The 22361-nt window shown below is 37.8% G+C and overlaps 1 protein-coding gene across 1 annotated transcript in view; it reads right to left on the minus strand.

Annotated features, from left to right (window-relative positions):
- Nucleotides 1–22361, minus strand: part of LOC122791184 (calpain-13-like) — a 1289367-nt gene that overhangs the window by 188514 nt on the left and 1078492 nt on the right. The window contains exons 14-15 of the mRNA XM_044058898.1: nucleotides 6830–6863; nucleotides 6137–6202 (exon numbers count right to left, since the gene is read on the minus strand). Coding sequence (XP_043914833.1) covers nucleotides 6137–6202; nucleotides 6830–6863 — 100 coding nt within the window. The remainder of the gene's footprint in view (nucleotides 1–6136; nucleotides 6203–6829; nucleotides 6864–22361) is intronic.

The following is a 22361-nucleotide window of genomic DNA, read 5'->3' on the forward strand; positions in this document are numbered from 1 at the left end:
ACCAATACATGTAACTCCATACACATTGCAGAAGGAGTCATTATTGGACACATTGCAGGTGCTGCAAAGAACACTTCTGGCTGACATTAAAGATTGAAACAACACTAATTTTATAAACTTTAATCATACTTTGACTTAGAAATGGGGCCCATTCCCAATATGCTATTAGAAACCCAAAATATTTGGAGAAATTAAAACCTAGGGATTAACCCATATGTCACTAGATGGGTAGCCAACTAGATCACTGATAGAAAGCATACTGTCAAAGCTGGGAATTCCACCTCTACCAGTAGACCATTTTACCGGTGGTGTACCACAAGGATCTGTGCTGGGCCCTCTACTGTTTGGAATTTATTTCTTGGAAGTCAAGGCAAAAGTAGATGGTCTGTGGCTTAGCAATTTCACTGACAATTGCAAACTGGGTGCAATCATTTAGTCCCCAAAGCCAGTGGTGTGAAATTTGGGAACACAGGTTGATTGCAATCTAAACTTTGAGCACCATATGCCTACAGTGGTGAGGAAAGCCTTCTATGTTGCCCATCTCATAAGTAAGGACATCACATCCAAGACTGAGGATGTTATAACTCCTCTTTACTTGACCCTCATGAGACCACTAATAGAGTACAACTCTTCCTTTTGCACTTACCTCACCAGACACCTGCAGCAGCAGGAGAGACCACAGAGGTTTCTCACCAGGAAAATTCAGGGCCTCCAAAACATGACCTTCGTGGAAAGACTGAAAGCCCTGTTATGGTACTCTGTATCCTACAGGCTGCTGAGAGATGACTTGTGCCTAGCCTACAGAGCAGTCTCTGATCCTAACCTAATCGAAATGCTACACATCTGAAAATCAAATGGGACAAGGTTCACTTGCTCCAGGGATCTCAACCTAGCCTGTGACATTAATAGAACAGGCAGGAGAGACAGATATTTCTCCCAGTGATTGCCACTCCTCTGGAATAAACTCGCAATTCACGTGAAGCAGAGGTCCTCAATTACCCTATTCGAGCACAACCTTGACAATTGGATGAGAAACCATTCACCCTGGGGGTGACACCTATGTCCCTCAGGGACAGGGATAGTTGGTGTTGATCATAGACTCACTCCACAAATAACAACCATCTAACGAAGAGCAATAAGGGAAACACTGGTATAACATGTCTAGGGCCTAGCCCTAGGGCCATTAGCGTAGTAACTTCATATGAACCTATAAACCTATGTCTGTCAAGGTCCAAGATGTAATGCATTAGAAAAGGAATTTGACAAGAAAACTCCAAGCACTAAAGTGAATGGGGATTTTTTTTCTTACAGAATGCTGTGCAGATAAAATTAAACCTTAACTAAAAAAAAACACCTGAAACTCCTTTTTCTTATGCCTTTATATCTGTTACATATGTAATAGGTAGTTTATGAGAAATTGGTGTTTTCTAGATGAACATTTATAGAGTATTGATCAGATATGAAGCAACATGTGAGGTGTCTGCAGATTTTTTTTTTCATTCTCAAGTATCTTGCTTTTAGGACAGGAAGAGAGAGACAGAGAAAAGCATTTCTAAACTATTCCACTGTTATTACTTCCACAGCTAATTTAGGAAGGTTGTTCCCTGAAGCAATGATATTGCCCATGGAGTAAACAATATATGTGCATACTATACTTATACTAGTGCAATTGTTAGACATTATGTTGGAGAGAGCTTGAATGTCTGGTTCATTTCTTGTCTGAGGATCTTCATATGCATGGGGTTTCCATGTTCTCTGTACGTCTGTTTAACAGGAGCTTCAGCTTTCTTCCATAACCAAAAGACATTTGGTTGATGATCTTATAATGCATTAAAGTGCCCTGGAGGGTGTGCATTCTGTGTGTGTGTCTGTGTGTGTGTGTGTGTGTGTGTGTGTGTGTGTGTGTGTGAATATACTGGCATCCTATCTATGGCTAGTATCCCACCTTACTCCTTTTGCTTGTTGAGTTAGGCACTGGCTACAGGACCACTCAACAAACAAAAATGTTTTAGTGATTGGTGACTCCACAGTGAGATATACAAATTCCACACACATTGGGCTGGACACAAACAAGGCAACGGTGAGCTATCTTTCATTTGCCAGGAGCTCAAATATCTTAAGGGGTCTCGCATCATACAAATATAACTATAACATGATAGTTGGCATGTGAGAATGAATGACTTGATTCAAAAAAAAAATCAGGGAAATTGGAGGGGAATATCTAAGCTGTCTATGCATTTACAAAAGCAGGCAAGACCAAGATGCTGACAGAAATTATCCCTTCTCCACAAATGATGCCAAGGCGCAAGAAAAGATGATTGGTTTCAACTAGTGGCTAAACACCGGTGTCATTCTAGGTGGTTCCATTGTGTGACACCATGAAACAAGATATTTGAAAACCTATTTGCTTTGCAAAGGACGGCCTGCACTTATCGTTAAAAGGCTTCTATATATTTGCTAAAGCTTTTGCTGTTCTAATAGTACCTTTTTTAGGCAAAGTTCACTTAGTAAACATTCCATCCTAGCAAAAATTTTAATATCAAACAGCATCAAATTAAAGTGGCTCTGCTCAATGCCAGATGTCTAAACAGTAAGTTGCCTGACTTTGATGCACTTCTGCATTTGGAAGACATACATGTGCAAACAGAGAACCTTTGTTTAATTACCTAGAAAACAACCTCTCCATTCTTTAGTTTAGTGCCTAACATGCTTTCACACCCAATGGCAACCGCTGTGGGATATCCTTATTTGGCAGAGGCCATACCATTCCTATACAGATTCCCAGAAACCCACAGATTGACTTATCAAACTCCACTAAACAAAATCAACAATCAGTTTATCACTGTTAGAAGAACCCTTTCATAATGCTGGAAGTCCACAGTAGGTTTCTAATGTCACATATGAACTTTCATAAATAGCAAATCCTTCACTGACTGCAATACCAACATCACCAATGTAGGCTATGCTAAGAAGCTTTTATACATAATAAATAAAAACTCAGTGGACCAGATTGCTACTAGCCCAACTAGAGGGCAACATATTCTTAGCGTAATGCTTACAAATGTAGGATCATTATGCACAACTCTCCTAGTAGCACTTCTCTTATTAAGTCAGACCATAAGCTAATGCTTTTTCCCCCAAACTATCTAAACTTCCTGCATCCATTATATCAGAATTCAATGACTTCAGATTCTATGGCGGAGTCTCAAAATTCACCTATAACAGCATCACTCAGAAACAGCCTTAGCAGACAGATTTGCCAAGGGATATTATGCCTACATAGATAAATGTATAGAATCAGCAGTCTCATCCAGATCCAGATATAATGGAAAATTTTAAAACAAACCATTATGGGAGTCTATCGACATAAATAAAATCTACAATAAAAGGAAATAACTCATTAGGGTATACATCAGATCTAAAGGTCCCCTAAGTGAAGGAAAATGTTAAGAATTTGACTAAGAATTTTAAAAAGACTCTTAGGTTAAATGAGGCAGCTGATGAACTCACACTGTCATTCAGAGACAAGGACCATTACAAACTCTACCTCTGTTATGTTAGAAAACTAAAAACAACACTCAACAATGTACAGAAATCATATTAAATGACAAAACCTACTCAGACTTGGGATATTGCCAACATCCTAGCAAACAAACAATGTAAATTTCACTCTTGAGCTGCCTACCCAAAGCCCTTTGATCCCCATAGCTCTCATACCACTAATCACTAATGAACATGTACTGAAAGTGTTGTCCATATCTAAAAATATTTGGTACATGGGACCAGGTAACATCCCACAAACAGTCTCAAACAAACCCTGGCAGAACATCTACAGAAGCTCCTTCATCTGATTCTGGCTATAGGGTCAGTCCTGTAAGTATGGGGTGCAGCATTAGTGATGCCACTGTGTAAAGGTGGTCTTACTACTGACCCTGGAAACTGTAAGACCATTAGTCTGATTAGTCTCATTTGTAAGGCCATGGAATACAATATAACAGACTTGATGAACACTGATATTAAAAATTTCATCAGGCTAGATCCATAGCAGTTTGATTTTGTAAAACACAGATTCTGTGTAATGAACTTGGTTAAAGTCTTTGAAAAGGTAACACAAGCTGCTGACACTGGTTACCCTGTATTACACAGTTTACCTTGATCTTGGCAAGGTATTTGACAACATTCTCCATGGAAGCATAATTAATAAGCTAAATGCATTACAAATAGATTTCTATGTGATAATATGGATAGGAAACTAGCTAAATGACAGAACCCACAAGGTGCTGGTGGCAGGGGCAGCATCATAGAACATGAGGGTGACCAGTGGTATCCCATAAGGCAAAGTGCTGGGACCAGCTTTGTTCAGTATTTACTTCTCTAACCTACAGATTGAAAACAAAGACCTATGGCTAACCAAAACTGTGGATGACTGTAAGCTGGGATTCATTATGAAATCCCCCTCTAACACATAAGCCCTTCAACAGCAACTTACAGTTATAAATGCAAGGTGTATTGAAAATAGGTTTAATTAAGTGCTAACAAATGCAACATTTGGCAGGCAAACCATCTCTGCACCATATAGCATTGACAACACCCCACGTAAAAATGAAAATATAGTTAGAGATCTGGGGACATGATTTTGATAATTCCCTCACCTGTGGCCACCATGCAGAGCCGTTATCAAGTAATTCTTCTACTTGGTGCTACCGATCACCAAGGGAATATCATCCAGATAAGGGGCTACTGTCCCCTTGTACTCAGTACTGATCAGACCAATTTTATATTATAATGACCCCTTTGCAATGCATCTAACGAAACATATCAAATAGTTGGAAAGCCCACCACAGAGGTTCCTAACAAAGAAAAGGTAGGCTTAAAATTGTTAAGCTAAAAGAATATACTGGAAGCACTGTCCCTTTTTTCTGTGTTATAGAGTCCTCTGAGGAGACCTGTGCCTTGCTGTCCTAGTAATCAGGGACACAGCAGTCTAGAATATCTTGTACCACAAATACCATAACAAGGGATCTAAATCTGTTCAACAAATCAGTAAAACATGGTAGAAAGACAGATTCAACACTCACCTCTGGAATAGACTGTATCTGCAGATAAAGCAGTGTGATTCACTATCTTCCTTTAAATGGGACCTGGATAATTGGATGGGTAATCATAGGTTCACCCCACCCTTGACTGACATGACTCTCAATAAGAAGGGAGATACAGGCTGGGGTTGGACATGGCAAGGTGTAATGGTCACATGATTCACTAGCCTTGAACCTCTTATGACCCTGAAGTAAATCCATGTACAGTGCATATGGATGAATGATTTATACATACACTCAACTCACTTGTTCAAACATACAGATAAGCTTTTGCTTTCTGCTGGGCTAATGATTTTCTGTGCAGTGACACTGTTGTGGGTTGCTGTTGGCAGGGGATGGTGGAGCAGTGCTGGTACAAGATCAGAGGATGATGATGCTTGATAATTTGACAATATACACTGTTCCTATCTGCCAGGAGTGACAGTGTTTCTACATCATAAAAACATCCTACAATGTATATAGCTCCCAGTACACCCCCTAATAGGTAGGTATGGAGGTAGTAGGAATTAGGATGTACCATAACATTTATTTTATTTATTAGGAAAGTCTGACTTGGAATGAAGCTAATTTTCAGCAGAGGCCCAGAGGGAAATGCTCCAGATATATGCCTTTGTATGCGGGAGGAAACCAGTGCACACAGAGGAAACCCACACTAATACAGGGAGAACATGCAGACTCCACACAGAAGGCACCCCAGCCAATAATCAAACTGGAGAACCTCTTGCTATGAGGTGACAACACTTCCGCTGCACCATCCAGTAAACATGTAATTCACTGGATGCAAACTTTGGATGAAGGGCTTGCACCCCACATATAGACCAGGAATCAAGCCACAGTCTTTGCTAAAGTAATGTGATAAGCATTACATAATCAATAAAAAAATGAATTTAATATGGAGTTGTGTTTTTTGATATGGCACATGTATAGTCTGCAAACATGAACTTATCATACTCATATAAAAGTAATGTTAATGAGTACTGGTTCCATATTTTGCAATGAAAAATCAAACTTTTCTACATTTTAAACAAATGAAGACTTACATTGTGGGCATACATCATGAAAACTTGTTCAAAGTTGTTTCGGTTTTCATACTTGTTTTTTAGTGTCTGCATGAAGAAAAAACACAAAGCGCTAATTATCAACACAACTGAACCAATAACAGTACATGATATAATATAAAACTAGTAGATGGGATAGTTTTTTGAATACACAGTGAAGTTTACTAAGGATGATTTGTACCTCCCTCCCACTTCTGATCCCAGGTTCCCAGGATCCACCCTCAGATCATGCTGTCACATTATTCTCACTTACAAATAAGGTGGCAATTTCCAAAATAACACATCCATTCACCCATGTGCTTGACAAACACTGAAGCTATGGTGCTGAGTATATATTTTCAAAGACATGTACAAGTCTAATATTACCTTTCAAATGTGTGATCTGCAAAGCCAGCAATTAGCACTGTGGCAAATTTATGCGGTGGAGTCACGTGTCCCCTTTGCAAACAGTGCATATTAAACAGCACCTATTCTCACCCCTCTGTGTCATTCATCTCTGGCATCAAGGCCAGTAATTTAATCAGGGTTGCCAGAGTCAAGTAATGACATTCTCTCTCAGGCCATTGGCTATCCCAGGAGCAATCCGCCATTATTTTAAATTGGGTAACACAAGCTAAAGTATAACTTCTAACAAATTACAGTGCTGGTAAAGTAACAAAATTATAGTTTACATACTTTTGGAATCACAACTAGATTGCCAGTACTTTCTCTGAAAAACAAAAAAGAAAATAATTTTAGTATGTTTCATGTTAGCTCCAGTTTACAGATTATTGTACTTTTATCATGTGTGCTCCTTCTACACTTTAAATTTAGTTCTTCATCTCCTCCTCCTTGTCATCATCATCATCATCATCATCATCAACAGCAGCAACAAGAAGAGTAGGTCAAGCTTATACACAGAGTAAACAATCAGTGACTTGCATCCCAAACAACGTTTAGGAAATATGGTAGCGTTTTTGTGTATGGCAGAGTTTTTGATATATAGGTGAATAATTAATGACATTTAAGTAGGACAAAAGATAAAATAGAATTGATATTCTCACACCCAGAAGTATTTTATGATCTCTAAATGACAGAAACTGACAACATGATACTAGCTTAAAATTTTTAACTGAAGTTTAATATGGATACGTTTTGCTCTTAATTATTTCCATCCCTTAAAATGGAACTGCTAGTCATATGTTACACTGAATATGAGACTGGTCCTCTAGGAAATCCACAGAGATATGCCAAACACAAATGTGAAGACACAGCAAGTAAAAAAGTAGATGTGAGATATGTAAGAGCTGAAGTTTTCTGCTTAGGATGTTCAAGATATACAGAAATGAGCTAAGTCAAATGACTGTTGCTGCTAACAGAATTTAGAGACAGCTATACTGAGTGCCAAGGTCTTTTCCAACATGGTGCTGTAATCCTTTACCAGCAAGCTGCTTAGCCCCCATTCAGGAGATAGGAAGGCCACCATATTTTTTATCAACATAAAACAACTGAAACTGCAAGGCCAGCTCTAATAGGCATTAACACAGAGGAAGTGACAGTCACACACAGGGGTGAACATATATTGCTCTATCAGTTTGAAGATAGACATGTATGTGCAGAAGTTTACATATACTTCATTACATACAGAAAAAGAAATGCACAAGAATATAAAATGTTATTCCCACAATTCACCTTACCTGCTGCTAGACACGTGTTAGATAGTTGCTCTGACTAGCAAGTATATGCTGTTATTCCTAGATGACAGGCGAGTGAGATATTCAAATGTAATCTGATAGTGACACCACTCATGGAGAACAAGTCCAAAATGAGATCCATACGATATAAAGTGCACATGATCATATACTCAGCTGTTTATAGGGTAACAGTTATATGAACTTTGTGTCCATTTCCTGCACATCAGGGATTATGCTGCGGTTGTATAGTGCTTGGTGCACAAATCTGCAGGCACAAACACTGAGGGCTCATAAATACATGCACACACACAAACACACACACACACACACACACACACACACACACACACACACACACACACACACACACATAGACTGCTGTACTGTGCTGCCAGAAAATACACTCTTAGATAGTGTGGCATATTGAGGATGATCAGTATCCAGTATATATCACAAGGCACTGCATGACTCACATAAGGCACATGACTCTGTTCATGAATCAATGACTATTACATGGGATCTGCATTGTTTCTTTGTTTCCCTCCATTCCTTCCTTCATATGTACCTTTCCTCAATCCTTCAAAAATGCAATAACTAAAAGTGCAGTCACTCATTAGAATTCCTTATATACATAGATATCAGATATGAAAGTAATTATATTACGGGAATCAAAACATAGAAAGTGCCAGAGTAAATAACAATAAAACATCGACTACTGAATCCTCTGAACACAGCAAAGTTGCATTAATTAAAGAAAAAGCAGTGGTCAATACAATTTGCAGATGCTATCTCTAAAAACAAACAATCTAAACCATACAGTGCTGAACATTGCTTTTATAATGCAGTGATATCAAAAACTGATATGAAGAAATAAAGTGAGTCTCTATCTCCCCTATCCAAACTGTTAGAAAAATGCATATATAAACAACTAATTAATGATACTCTACAAAACAATCGACTTCCCTCCACCCAACATGGCTTCAGACCTTCACATAGTACTACTACTGTGTTAATCTCCTTCACAGACATAGTCAACAAAGCCAGGGATGCTGGACTACTAACCTCAGTAATACTTCTTGATCTATCCGAGGCCTTTGATACAGTTTCCCACCCAAAACTATAACAAAAAATCTCTACCCTTGGTCTTTCCCCTACACTCAACAATGGTTCAGTAGCTACTTGAGAGACAGACAACAATGTATAAAATGGCAGGAAATCTCCAACTATCTACCTAATAGCCCTACATCGGTCTTATGGTGGGACACTACAAAACATTTTGAATTTTTGCAGTTTTTCACATTTTATACTATTACTTGATTAATTTCAAAAGTATGCATAGATAAGGAACAATAGTAAGGGATGTAAGCATATCTTACTTAACACCTTAATGAACACATAAAACTGGAGAATGTATAAGTTAAGATGTGAAATAATTGTTCTACTATTATAAATTAACAATGCTTTAAAGGGTACAGGTTCATCTTTATTTTACTGTTAATTACATCATATTTGATTGCAGTAGAGTAGACTGTTTTTTTTTGTCAGAGTATTGGATGGATGTGTTTGCTTGGATGGTTAAACTAAAAGGGATTTTAAGAGTAAATGTTTAATGATAACTATATTTTTAGCTTTTTTTCGAGTGTCCACAATAGTAACTATTTTACTTCATGTCTAATCAAACCTTCAAATGTCAATGTTTACATGATGATTACTAAGCAGTTCTTTACTAACAGAGTGTCATTATTTTATTTTTATTTATTTATTTATTTAACATTGGTTTACCAGGAAAGTCTGATTGGACACAGGTCCTTTTTCAGCAGAGGCCCGGGGAGAACAGCTCCATGACTAAGAGTAAATTGTAATGCACGGATTACAATAATCAATAAAGTATAAAGTAAACAAAATGTAGTCTACATAAGAAAATACAAATTTGTTACATCATGACAACAAAACCATGGCTTTGAACATAGCTAGTGCTATTTGTAAAGTATGACATGTCATGATATAAGGTTAAGACAGGCTGGTAGGAATAAAAGATTAAGATTATCTATGGGAAGTACATGTATACTTTTGATTAGTTGGACAATGACATTTATTAACTGTATTTACATAAATGTCAATGGATTAAATAAAGGATGCAAGAGGGGCAGCTTAAACAGATAATTGACGTTTAATTCTCAAGTTATTTTTTTACAGAAAACAAACACACTTATTAACAGAAGATCCGCTGTGGCGACCCATAACCGGGAAAAGTCAAAAGACACAACAACAACAACACTTATTAACAGAAGATATAGACAGGCTAAATAGGTTCATAGGTAGGTACTAGGCTATCAGCCCAAGGGCCTAAGTAAGCCTAGTCAACAAGGTTACCTGGCTTATGCCACCCAATAAAGTTATTTCCCTGTGCCCCTGTCTAGCAGAGCCACAGAAGTGATTCCCGGGGTATATTTCCTATTTCCCATCCACTTATCTAGATTTTTCTTGAAGAGTGCTAATTAGGAACTTTGCTTGACATAGATGGGTAGCTTGTTCCAGAGTATTGGAAGTCTCTGGGACAGCAATCTATCCCTCCAGCATGTCCTGTTTATTGTGGTGACAAGGTTTAGGTCCCTAGAGTATGTAGCTCAGAGGGATTGGGATTTCTTTAGTTGTAGCATGTCCAACAGCTCTAGGTTGGACATAGCTTTACATGTTAGGCAGATATCACCTCGGAGTAGCCAATATGCTATGGAGTAAAGCTGGAGTTTTTTGAGACAGTCAGTGTAGGACATCTGTTTGAGGCCAGTAATCCTCTCTGTGAGGTACTTCTGTGGCCTTTCCAGCTGCTGCAGACATCTTGTGAGTTACATTCCAAAAGGGGCATTGTACTCTATAATGGGTCTAATGAGTGTCGAGTAGAGGGGAACAATGACCTCTTTTTTCCGAGACGAGAACCCTTTTGTGATGAGGTGTGCCACGTAGAAGGATTTCCTGACTACTGTGGCAATGTGATTATCAAAGGAGAAACTACTGTCCACCTGGGTCCCAAGGTCTCATCACACATTCGGCATTAAGTAGATTGCTGTCTATGTGGTAGTTCATAGGTACAGAGTTTTTACCAAAGTGGATGACAGTGCACTTTTTGGCATTGAGCTTGAAGCCATGGCTCTGACACCAGACGTCTGTCTCAGTGAGGCCCTTCTGTAGGATGTCCACATCATTTGGGGACTCAACTATGGCTCCTAGTTTGCAGTCATTTGCAAACTTCATTAGCCAAAGGTCTTCTGTGTTAGCCTGTACTTCAGAGAAGTAGATACCAAACAGGAAAGGTCCCAGGACTGAACCCTGTGGTACTCCACTTGTCACTGGTTTGAAGTCAGATTTGGAGTCTGCAACCTTTACAGTGTGGGTTCTGTCAGTGAGCCAATTGGCAACCCATCTTGTGACATAGGAATTTACACCTAGTTTAGTGAGTTTAACTATAATTCCAGAATGGGGGATGGTGTCGAAAGCCTTGGTGAGGTGAAGATAGGCTGTGTGAACCACCTTACCCTCGTCTATGGCTTTGGTGACTGCCTCAAAGAAGTTGATCAGGTTCAGGAGGCATGATTTTCCTTTCACAAACCCAAACTGGGTGGGGTTCAGAGTGTGGAGGTTACCAATGTCTTTGTTTATGAGTTCCATGATGATATGTTCCATGGCCTTACAGACCAGGCTCATCAGTCTAATAGGACGATAGTTCCTGGGATCAGTGGTGGCTCCCCCTTTGTAGAGTGGGCACAAAGCCTGTTGTGAGACTATGATTGAACATGGTGCTTAGGTGGGGAGCCAGTTCGTTCTGAAGTTCATGTAAAACGCAGCCTGGGATGTTGTCCGGTCCCATGGATGCTGTATTTTTGGCTATAGAGAGTGCAGCTTTTGCCTGTGTAGTTGTGATTACAGGAACTCTGCATTCTTCCTGTATAGATATTGCCCCTTTAGGGGGTAAGAGGGGGTAAAGTTAGCAATGAACCTATCTGCCAGGATGTTGGCAATATCAGTTGGTTCTGTAATTTCCGTGCCATTGTGCTATAACTCAGAGCAGATCTGGGTGTTGCCATTGATATTCTTGTTATAGCTATAGAATGCTTTGTGGTTGTCCCTAGAATCAGTGGTAATTTTGTTTTCATAGCTAGCTTTGGAGGATCTTATAAGGGATCTCAGCTTCTTACTGAGGCTGACCAGAGAACTCCTCCACTCATGGGATTTTACTCTCTTTTGCAACAGTTTCACCCTTCAGTTGTAGAGTTTGTTTATGGCAGGGGACCACCAGATTGACTTCCTTTTTTGGGAGGATAGCATCTTGGTTCTGTTTGGGATAGCGCGATCCATGCACTCGTGTAAGTGCTTATAGAGTGCATCTGTGTAGGATTCAGCAGTTGTAACTGTATTGTCCATCTGCATGGGTGTCATGAAGTTCACCACTTCTGTTTTAAGAAGCATGAAGTTGGCTTTGGAGAAATTTTTTACTGTGATTTCCTTAATGGGGGTAGGGCTGGGATGTGGATATCTAGGGTGATTAGCTTATGGTTGGATCTGACCAACAAGGAGTTGATTTCAGCTCATGTTGGTAATGACTAGGTGTAGGATATTGTTGCCCCTGGTGGGGGTGTGGATAAGTTGATCCAGGGCATTGGAATTTTTAAATTCCAGAAAGCGTTGAGTGAAGGAGTTGGCACATGAGTAGTTTTTCCAGTTAATGGTGGGGTAGTTGAAATCACCCATTATTAGGGTGTTTGGTTGAACCCTAATATTTTCCACTATGTCAAGAAAAGAAGAGTGGGAATCCTGGGGCATGGTGGGAGATCTGTGGCAAGCTGCAATTTGGATTGCAGTTTTGCCCAGAGTTAGTTGCACTTGGATAACCTTGGATGCATTATGCTGAGCAACTAGCCTGGAGGTGTGGATATCCTTAATGAATATGGACACACCTCCACCTTTGGTGTTCCAGTCCAGGTTAGATGGCCAAAAAGTGTGGTATGAGTTATAGCCTGGTAATACAGGGGTGCTCTCTGGAGCTTTGAACCAGGTCTCAGTCTCACTGCATAGATATCGATGTTCTCCATTTTAAGGAGTGCCTCGAGGGAGTGCATTTTGAGAGTTAGACTTCTAGCATTGAGTAGCATTACCCTCAGTTTTTGCTTGCCTGTTCCTGTTACGGTGGTGGATTTGTCATTTGAACCTTGCCTAAAAATCGCACTATAGGGGCAGTAGGAGCTTTAGCCGGTATCTGGAATCCCAGGGGTGACAGGTGCAGACCATCTCTGGCAAAGCATCGTGGTCTGTCGACCATGTCGTCCTAGGCAGACAGATACTGAGTCCCCTTAGAATGACACCAGAAGCTTAGCCAATTGTTGAAGTCAATAATTTTGTCCTTGTACTGCGCTATCATTCTGGGCGATATCAGGATGATACTCAGGGCTAGGGTCATACCTGCCTGGGCTACAAGCTCGGATAGCTCTTCCATGTCTCTTTTCATGTAGTCCAGGGAGGTACATCTCAGGTCATTCACACCAACATGGACAATGACAGAGTCATATTTGTACTTGTTGTTAAGTGACCTGAATGCGTGGGTTATGTGGTGGATCCTGGCACTCGACAGGCAACTGACAGTAACCTTCTCCTTGTTTAGCCTGGTGAGTGGGACATCAGTGTGCCTGACTATAGAGTCACCTATGACTAGTGTGTTTGGTACGTTGTTTTGCCTTATGGACTGTGGTTGAGTGGCACACTGAGTCTGTGGGCTATGTGTCATTTGGATTGTGTTGGGGGTGGAGGTTGGTTGCATTTCGGTTTGGAGGTCTCTGCTGCTTGAGCAAATTATTATTCAGAGCCTCCACAAATGTTTTTGTGTTTCTATGTGTAGATTTTGGTGGTGTAGGTTTAGTGGGACTATGTGATGAGTGTGGTGTGGTGCAAGTGTTTACCTTCTCCTCTTGACTCTCAAGTTCAGTCTTGGTTGGAGAGAGCTTTACCTCCATTTTGGCTAGATAAGTGCATCTCTCACAGGTTGTGGTGTTGGGTGGTAACTGCACTATATTATCCAGTTCACAATATAAAAAAGGGGGGTTGCTATATTATGGATAAATTACCTGCTTATGCCTACAGTTATAGAAACATATCAAGTTTATAAAGGTATGCTTTGTACTGTAACTATAAAGTATAATAAGACGATATTAATTCTTATTAACTTGTATTGGATTCCTGGAATAGGAATTAAAACAGTTGATCAATATCTAGAACAAGTAATCCAAAACTCAAAAGGCAATATCATTCTAGCAGGAGACATTAATTGTATATTGTCATCAAGTGATACTAACACAATAAGTAAAATGAAAATACAGGCATAAAATGTACTGAATTGCTTCATCTTAGAGACATAAATGAATTTTCAGAACTATTATTTATTATTATTTTTATTTATTTACATTTGTTGACTGGGAAAATCCAACTGGACACAGGTCCTTTTTCAGCGGAGGCCTGGGGAGAAAAGCTCCACAATAAAAACAATTAATTACAAGTTACAAGAAGTATAGATAGGTAGGTTTTATTTCACAATAGTAGTAAACAGTTATAGTTCAAAATGAAATTGTTTAGTTAAATGGTACAGCATTTATATCATTGGTGCTATAAAGACCAGCAAGTATTTTAATAGCTGAACTAGCAGCTATTACCCTTGAATAACAGTGGCTAAGATTACAGCTGAGATATATGTTTACAAGCGATGTATTTGGCTGCAATCTGAGGTAGTTAGAGGGGTGGAAGAAAGGGATTAGAGAGGATGAAGTAGACATGTTAGAGAGATTTGTTACAGAGGCATGTCCAGTGCTCTTTTAGATGAGATTTTAGAGAAGCTTTGAAGTTAGTGTGTGATGACACAGACATTATAGTGTGAAGAAGGGTATTCCATAATTTTGCTATGGAGTAGGAGAAGAGAGCTTCTCCAGCAGAGTTCCTGGTTTTAGTTGCCTGTAATTGATTTTTGTTGCTGGAGTGTAGTGGTCTGGGGGTATGATAGGGTTGGAGTAGATTTTGGAGGGAGGGGACTTTGGGAGAGTGAGAGTCGGTGCCATTGAAGGAGGTGAGGGAGTTCTAGCCAGCCTAGTTCAGTAAGTGAGGTGGAGTGGTGGCTACGGTAGTTTGTGCCAGTGGCAAACCTTGCTATTTTGTTGTAGCAAGCTTTGAGTTTACATAACTCACTTTGCCTTAGGTTGGTAAATATTGGAGAGGCGAAGAGTAGGGTGAAGATAAGGTGGCTATTTGCAACTAAAATATTGGCTGTTTTGGTGAGGAATTGTTTATTTCTGTATAAAGCTCCTAGTTTTTTGTATACTTGTTTTATGGTTAATGAGATGTGGAAGTCAAACTTGAGATTATTGTCAATTTTAACTCCAAGTTGTTTGGTGTGGTCTGTTGGGGGAATGATGGTGTTGTCATTGGTTTTAATATTAAATTGGTGGGTGTTTAGATTGTGTTTGGTGGGCTGTAAGATGAGTTTTGTTTTGTTTGGGTAAGTATTAATTGTGCATCTGAAAGACAAGTTTCATCTGAGGAAAAGGCTTCCTGTTTGGTCTTTTGAAGTTCAGGTAGGGAGTGGGCTGAGCACATGATGGTGGAGTTATCTGGCTACTGTATAAGAGTGGCTTGTTTGGTAGCAGAGGCTAGATTATTATTGAATATGGAGAAAAGTAAGGGTCCAAGGATGGATCCTTGGGGAACACCTATTGAGACAAGGAGTTGGGGGGATATATCATTATATCAAATAATGGATTGATGGCGGTCAGTCAGGTAGCTCTGGAACCAGTTTGTGACAGACTGAGAGAAGGATAGAGTATTGAGGACAGTGATGAGTTATTTATTAGAGACCATGTCTAATGCTTTAGATAGATCTAGGAAAGTTGCAGAGCTGAAATAACCATTGTTTTTATGTTGAAGGATTGTATTAGTGAAAGCAAGTAAGGCAGTGATTGTGCTGTGGTATGGTCGGAAACCATGCTGTGTGTTAGATAGGAGGTTGTTAGCAAGGAGGTAACCTAGAACCTGACAGTGAATAAATCTCTCGAGTATTTTTGATAGAGGAGACAAAATTGCTATGGGCCATAGTAGGTAAATTCTGTGGAGGGCCCACCTTTGTGGAAGGGGATAATGTGAGATATTTTCCATTATGAAGGGACATAACTTTTAGATAAAGATGAGTTAATTAGGATTGCAACTGGGTAGGCTAGGGCTTCAGCTGCAATTTTAAGATACTCAGCTGGGAGGTTGTCAGCTGCTAGTTTTGTGGGCTTTAGTTTCAATAAGAGTTTTTTTATGTTGGAGGTAGGAATAGGAGAGAAAGTGAATGTATTGGGCAGGTTACTAGGTGTAGTTGGAGGGGGTTGGGGAGAAGGGTTGTGTTGTTTTGCTAGTGATAGAACGGTTTGTGTGAAGTGAGTGTTGAAAGAGGTGGCAATGTTTGCAGAGGAGTTTGTTTTGCTTGGTGGAGGGGTTCCTACTTTTCCTGGGTGGAGGATGGAATTGATGGTTGACAAGAATTGTTTACAGTTGTTTTGGGTGGAGTTCAGGGCAGACTGGTAATAGAGGATTTTGTCCTGTTTTGTTATTTTTTTTTTACTTTGTCACGTAATTCACAGAATTTCTGTCTACCAGAAGGGTTTTTTGTCTTGCGCCATCCAGGCTCTTTCTCAGATTTTCATTTCTGATCTAGTGGCTTGTTGTAACCATGGGGAGGACTGGGCCTTAACTCTAATAAACCTTGTAGTTGCATGGGTGTTTAGGACTTTAAGGAAGGTGGTATTGAAAAATTGGACAGAGTCATCATGGTTGAGGTATTTTAGTGGAGTCCAGTTGCAGTTGTTTAGGGCTGAGATTAAGTTGTCAGGGTTAAAGTTTACTTTATTACGTATTTGCTGATAGGTAATGGGTTTAGTCTGATATATGTGTTTTGTGAGTAGGAAAGTTAGACTATGATCACTGAGGCTATCTGGTAGGCAGCCAGCTATGTATGATTGGGGGCTCTTCCTGACTAGTATCCAGTCAAGAGTAGAATGTTTGTTGGAATTCTTATATATTCTGGTGGATGTCTGGATATGTTGGAAAAAAAAAAACATGAAGATTTAAGATGGTGGGCTGGATGGTGGTTGGAACAGGATAACCAGTCAATATTAAAATCACCTAATATTATGGTTTCTTGTGGAAGGTGATAATTTACCCAGCTGAGGAGGTTTTCTAGTGGAGGGATATTGTTGCCAGGTGGGAAGTAGCACTCTATTATGTTAATGGTCTTGCCTTGGTTTACTTTTAGGTTGGTATAGATTATTTCTTCTTTGTCAATTAGGGGGGCAATAAGTTTAGGATGTGAATATTAAGATTCTGTTTATACATTACAGCTACACCACCCCCTTTTTTGTGCAACTGGTCTTGTCTTAGGATATTGTAGCCTAAAGGGAGAATTTGCGCACTGGTAATGTGAGGTTTGAGCCAGGTTTCTGTTAGAATGATAATATCAGGGGAGTATAAGTATATGGTAGTGTGGAGTTCATGGATTTTATTGGTTATACTTCTGATATTTAGGCTTAAGATAAAGAGATCACTTGGTTTCCTATTGGATGTAATTTGAGGGTGGGTGAGGTTGTTAGGCTGACTATCAGTGGAGTTGTGGGGTCCAGGGATGGGTGGATGTCCCCGCTGAGGGCAAGTATTGTTATGGCTGAGGATGTTAGAATTAGTAATGAGAGAATTAGTTTAAGTTTTGAGGTAGCTTTTTGTTTGGGTGAAGTGGGTGATAGATAAATTAGGTTGACGGATAGTTTTTTAGCCATTAGGGATGCTTTTTGTTTGTGTGGTGGAGGTGATAGCTTAAGTGGGTTGTGCCTTGGGGTGTATTTGTTGTGAGAGGTGTATGAGTAGTGTGATGGTGTGACATGAGGGGTTGTGACTGTAGTTGTGCAGTGGAAGTTGTTTGGTGGGGGTATAAAACTAATTTGGTAAGATGTAATGTGTGCATGAAGGGTGCATGTAAAGAGTATAAGTAGTGTGTGTAGGATCATGGTATTCAAGGTGGGAGGTTAATGGTAGGGTGGAGGTGTGGTTAGAGTTGGTGTTGCAGGTGTAGTTGGTTGTGACTGTAATGGGAGGGATGTTTGACAGAATAAGTGTAGGTGTGCTGGGGTGGGTGGGATATGGGGGCAGGGGAGGAGTGGAGCAAGCGGAGTGGGCAGAAACTATTTGTTGTACATATCAGTTGGAACCAATCAATAGGCTAGTATAACTCACACGCATCACAATTATAGTAAAGGCTTAGGCAGATAATGGTATAAAAATTACCTGTGTCTTTAGCATTAAACTGCTGGGTTAGAGTACACTAGCAATGAGACACAGGCTGTAAAGGAAAGGGGAAAGAGAGGTTGAGTGAACAGAAGTGATCCCTGGAAACCTTGAGGTAGCTTTCCAGACCACAGTAGAAACAATCAGTTAAAGTGTTAAAGTGTGCCTCAAGACAGTGGAGCAGTTACGAGTAGCAATTCCTAGAGGTAAGAAATGTATGCATCTAATAGCAACCTAACACATGCTGCTTTATTAGGTCTGTATAGTTTTGCAGCTCTTGATATTAGCAGTTGCTAAAAAGAGAGAAGAATGGAGAGATAAAGTTCAGGGGAGTCCAACACTATTTGATTGAGTGAGTGAGCATGCCACTTGACAAATAAGCACTAAAGTGTTTCACTATAGAAACTTGCCTAGTACAGCAGGAAGATTAATGAAACTAATAGGTCCCCTGCAGGTGAGATGAACACTTGTATTTCTTGCTATGAGGAAGCTGCAAAGGGGTGAAAGATCCAGTTAAGCAGGGTTAGTTGGGTGTATTCACTGTGGAAAAAGGCAAACAGCAGTCTGGGAGCAGAGGAAATTCCCTTCATAAGGATGAAAAGTCTGTTTGAAAATGGTGCCAGTTGTTGAGAGTGACTAAGTAACTTCAGAAAGCAAATAATATACTAAATTCATTATCTTGTATCCATTATTCCCACAGACACGGAACACAATCCAGAATTGACAGATTTTATGTCTCTAATGACCTGATGGATACACTAGGCAAAGTCAAAACAGTAACTTGTCCACTTTCAGATCACACTTCAATTACCTTGGAGCTGTTTTTGAAATCTAATAATAATGTTAAAATCAGATGACTACCAGCATATATAATTTGTTTAATAGAATGTAAGGACTTTTTTTATTAAATAAATATTGTCCTTTATAAAAATTATTAATATAGAAGATAATTCAGAAATTTATTTATGGGATATACTGAAAACTTATCTTTTTGGTATAGTCATTAATTGGTTGTCAAATAAAAAAAATCAATGGGACAAATAATTACATGAAATATAAAAAAACTTGGTAAGTTAAAATTAGAAAATGAGACAAATAAAAGCAATAATACAGAAGAGATTAATAAGCTAAACAACAAATACTTGAAAATTTTAAACCATAAAAGTAAAATCAACTTTGAGAGGTTTAAGATGATTAACTTCTCTGTTAACACAAAATATGTGCACAATTTAGCCACAAAAACAAAATTACTCAGTAAGTCTAATCACATAAAAGAAGTCTACTCACACAGGAAGAAAATAAAAGTAACAGAAAGAGAAGATGTTCTAAAGGAATTCAGAGATTATTATAATAAAATCAATCAAAATATTATATTAATAGATCCAGAAGAAATAATTAAAATATTTATTAAAAAATATAAAAATTAAACTATCTGATGATCAAATGAAATTAATTGACAAACCGATCTCTATGTCTTAACTTGAAACTCAAATTTCTAAACTGAAACCTAATAAAGCTCCAATTAATAATAGGATTACAGCTGAACTTTAATAGCTGTTACCCCAAAATGCCCTAGACATACTACACAAGTTTTTTTTCTATAGTCAAGGACATAACTAAAAATCTTCTTTCCTGGAAATATACCCTTATTTCTCCAAATTTAAAAACTGACAAAGATCTTACTGAATGCTCTTCGTATAGGCCAATTTCACTTTTAAATTTAGATTATAAACTGGTCATGCCAATTCATACTAATAGATTAAAATATATTCTACCCTCCATGACAGACAAAGATCAAACTGGCTTTATCTTAAACAGCAATACTTATTATGATATTAAAAGAATAATCACAATAACTGACTGGCAAATAAAACAAAAGAGAACTTAACATTAACGAGTCTTGATATTAATAATGCTTTTGACTTGGTAAACTGGAAATATCTATTACTGGTTTTAGAAGAATAGAATTTCTCAAGTAACTTCACACATCTTATTAATCTTCTTTAGAATGATTGTTTTGCATATGTTAAAATAGGTCCTTTTATTTCTGATTCTATACAAATTTTGAAAGGAACCAGACAATGATGTCCTCTTTCACTTCTGCTTTTTACCCTAATTATGGAACCATTTACTAATTTTCTCAGATCAAATATAGATATAAAAGATATTAACATAAATGAAAATTTAAACTCTAAAATTCAACTGTTTGCTAATGACAACCTGCTGACATTAAATGACAATGATAATTCTCTATCTGTAGTTTACTTAGCAATGGATATATTTCAAAGAAAATATGGTTTAACATTTAACAATGACAAAACAACAATCATACCTATAAATATAAATATGAGTAGAATCAAAAATAAATTCATTAAATATATTGTCAAAGAGAAGAAAATGAATTATTTAGGAATAATTATAACAGATAACATTAAAGATATAAAAATTATAATTACAATAACAGTATAAATAATATAAAGAATCTAATAGACAAATGAATAAAATTCTTCACAATGAAAGAGAGGTTATCTATAATCAAAATGATTATCTTGCCAAAACTCTTGTATATTATGCAATCACTAACATTACCCCCACAAATAGTTGTATTAAATAATCTAACACTTTAATTTTGAGATTTCTCTGGTATCCCAATAAACCAAAAATTGCTTTAAACCATCATATGAGAAACTGGGCAGCAGGAGGAATAGGGCTACCAGATCTAGAATTATATGCATTGTCATCAATTATAAAAAACAATATATCTTTGGATTAATAACACTTATACAGCTAGGTGAAAAGAGTTTTTAGGAAATCTTTCTATACACTATAAACATAATATATATTCTAATAATTATGTCATACTAAATAAGTCTACACTGGTTATTAAAGGATTACTTTGTAGGAAAAAATCAGCAAACAAGTGACTCATATTTCATTTCTGTTATATTAACCACTTTAAAAAAAATTGTATATAGAAACCCGGCATATGAAGGACGGATCTTTCTTACATTTCCTAAGGCATATACCAAAAATAACATTTCCACCTCAAAGTTAGAAACAATGATCACTTTAAAGAGAAAAAGCTGCTATACTGATTTTGATTAATGAAAGATGAAAAGCTACATTCTGTTGATTATATTAAGAACAAATATAATTTAGATAAAAACATGTGGCTAGATGTACAATCCTGCAGACAACATGTAGAATGGGAAATTAAGTTAATGCAAACAAGAATAAGAGATCATATCCCAAAATTAATTAAATATCTAATATTCTTAATGCAACTAAATTATCAAAATTATATAGAGTTGTGAGGAGAGAAGCAAAATTTCGCAATGACAATTATGGGAACTGTTTTACCCAAATTAATAACAGACATCTGAGTGAAGAAGATAAAACAAAAATTAATTCTAATATCTCCTAAACATACAACATCTCTTAGATGGAATGTTTTTGGTTGGAAATTTTTGCATAGATCTTGCTTCACACCACATAAAATTGAATTAATGCAGAAACAAGTTTGATGGAAATGTACAGAAAAACTTAAAGCAGTTTGGCAACACTTGCTTTTTGACTGTACTGTCTTAACACCTTATTGGAATAACATTAATCTCTTTTTACAGGCTTTTATGGAGATAAATTTGTTTTATCCAAATCACTAATCCTTTTTAACTCTCCTATTTCTATATGTGTTAAAAAATGCAATATTACATTTTGTGGTCTATACTATCTATAGTGAGAAAGGTTATAACTGAGAACTGGAAGAACGAATCTACACCCTCCTTCAAAGAATTTATAAATATTGCAACTGAAGTCTGTCACCTAGAAATCATTACAATTAAGTCAATAACAACCAGGATTATGTCTTGCTACAATGCAAGGGCAAAACTTAGAGATCTGCTTGACAAGCAAATATAACTGCATTTTAGATTTAATGTAATGTATAACAACTTGAATGACTCACTGTTTAATGGACAGTCCTGTAAATATTTTTTTTCTTCTCTGTGTGAGGTTTAGTTGATTTTTTTTTCATTTATTATGTTCACAAATCTCAAACTGTAAATATTATTTTGATTATTTTGCAAATTGAAAATCCAATAAAAACTGAAAAAAAATCACTGATCTTTGCATATTAAGCATAACTATATGACCTGCTTTACATTTTGCAATACATAATGGTGGAATCT

The sequence above is a fragment of the Protopterus annectens genome, chromosome 1.part2 (assembly GCF_019279795.1).
Source record: "Protopterus annectens isolate FY-2018-M chromosome 1.part2, PAN1.0, whole genome shotgun sequence".
Classification (NCBI taxonomy): Eukaryota; Metazoa; Chordata; order Ceratodontiformes; family Protopteridae; genus Protopterus; species Protopterus annectens.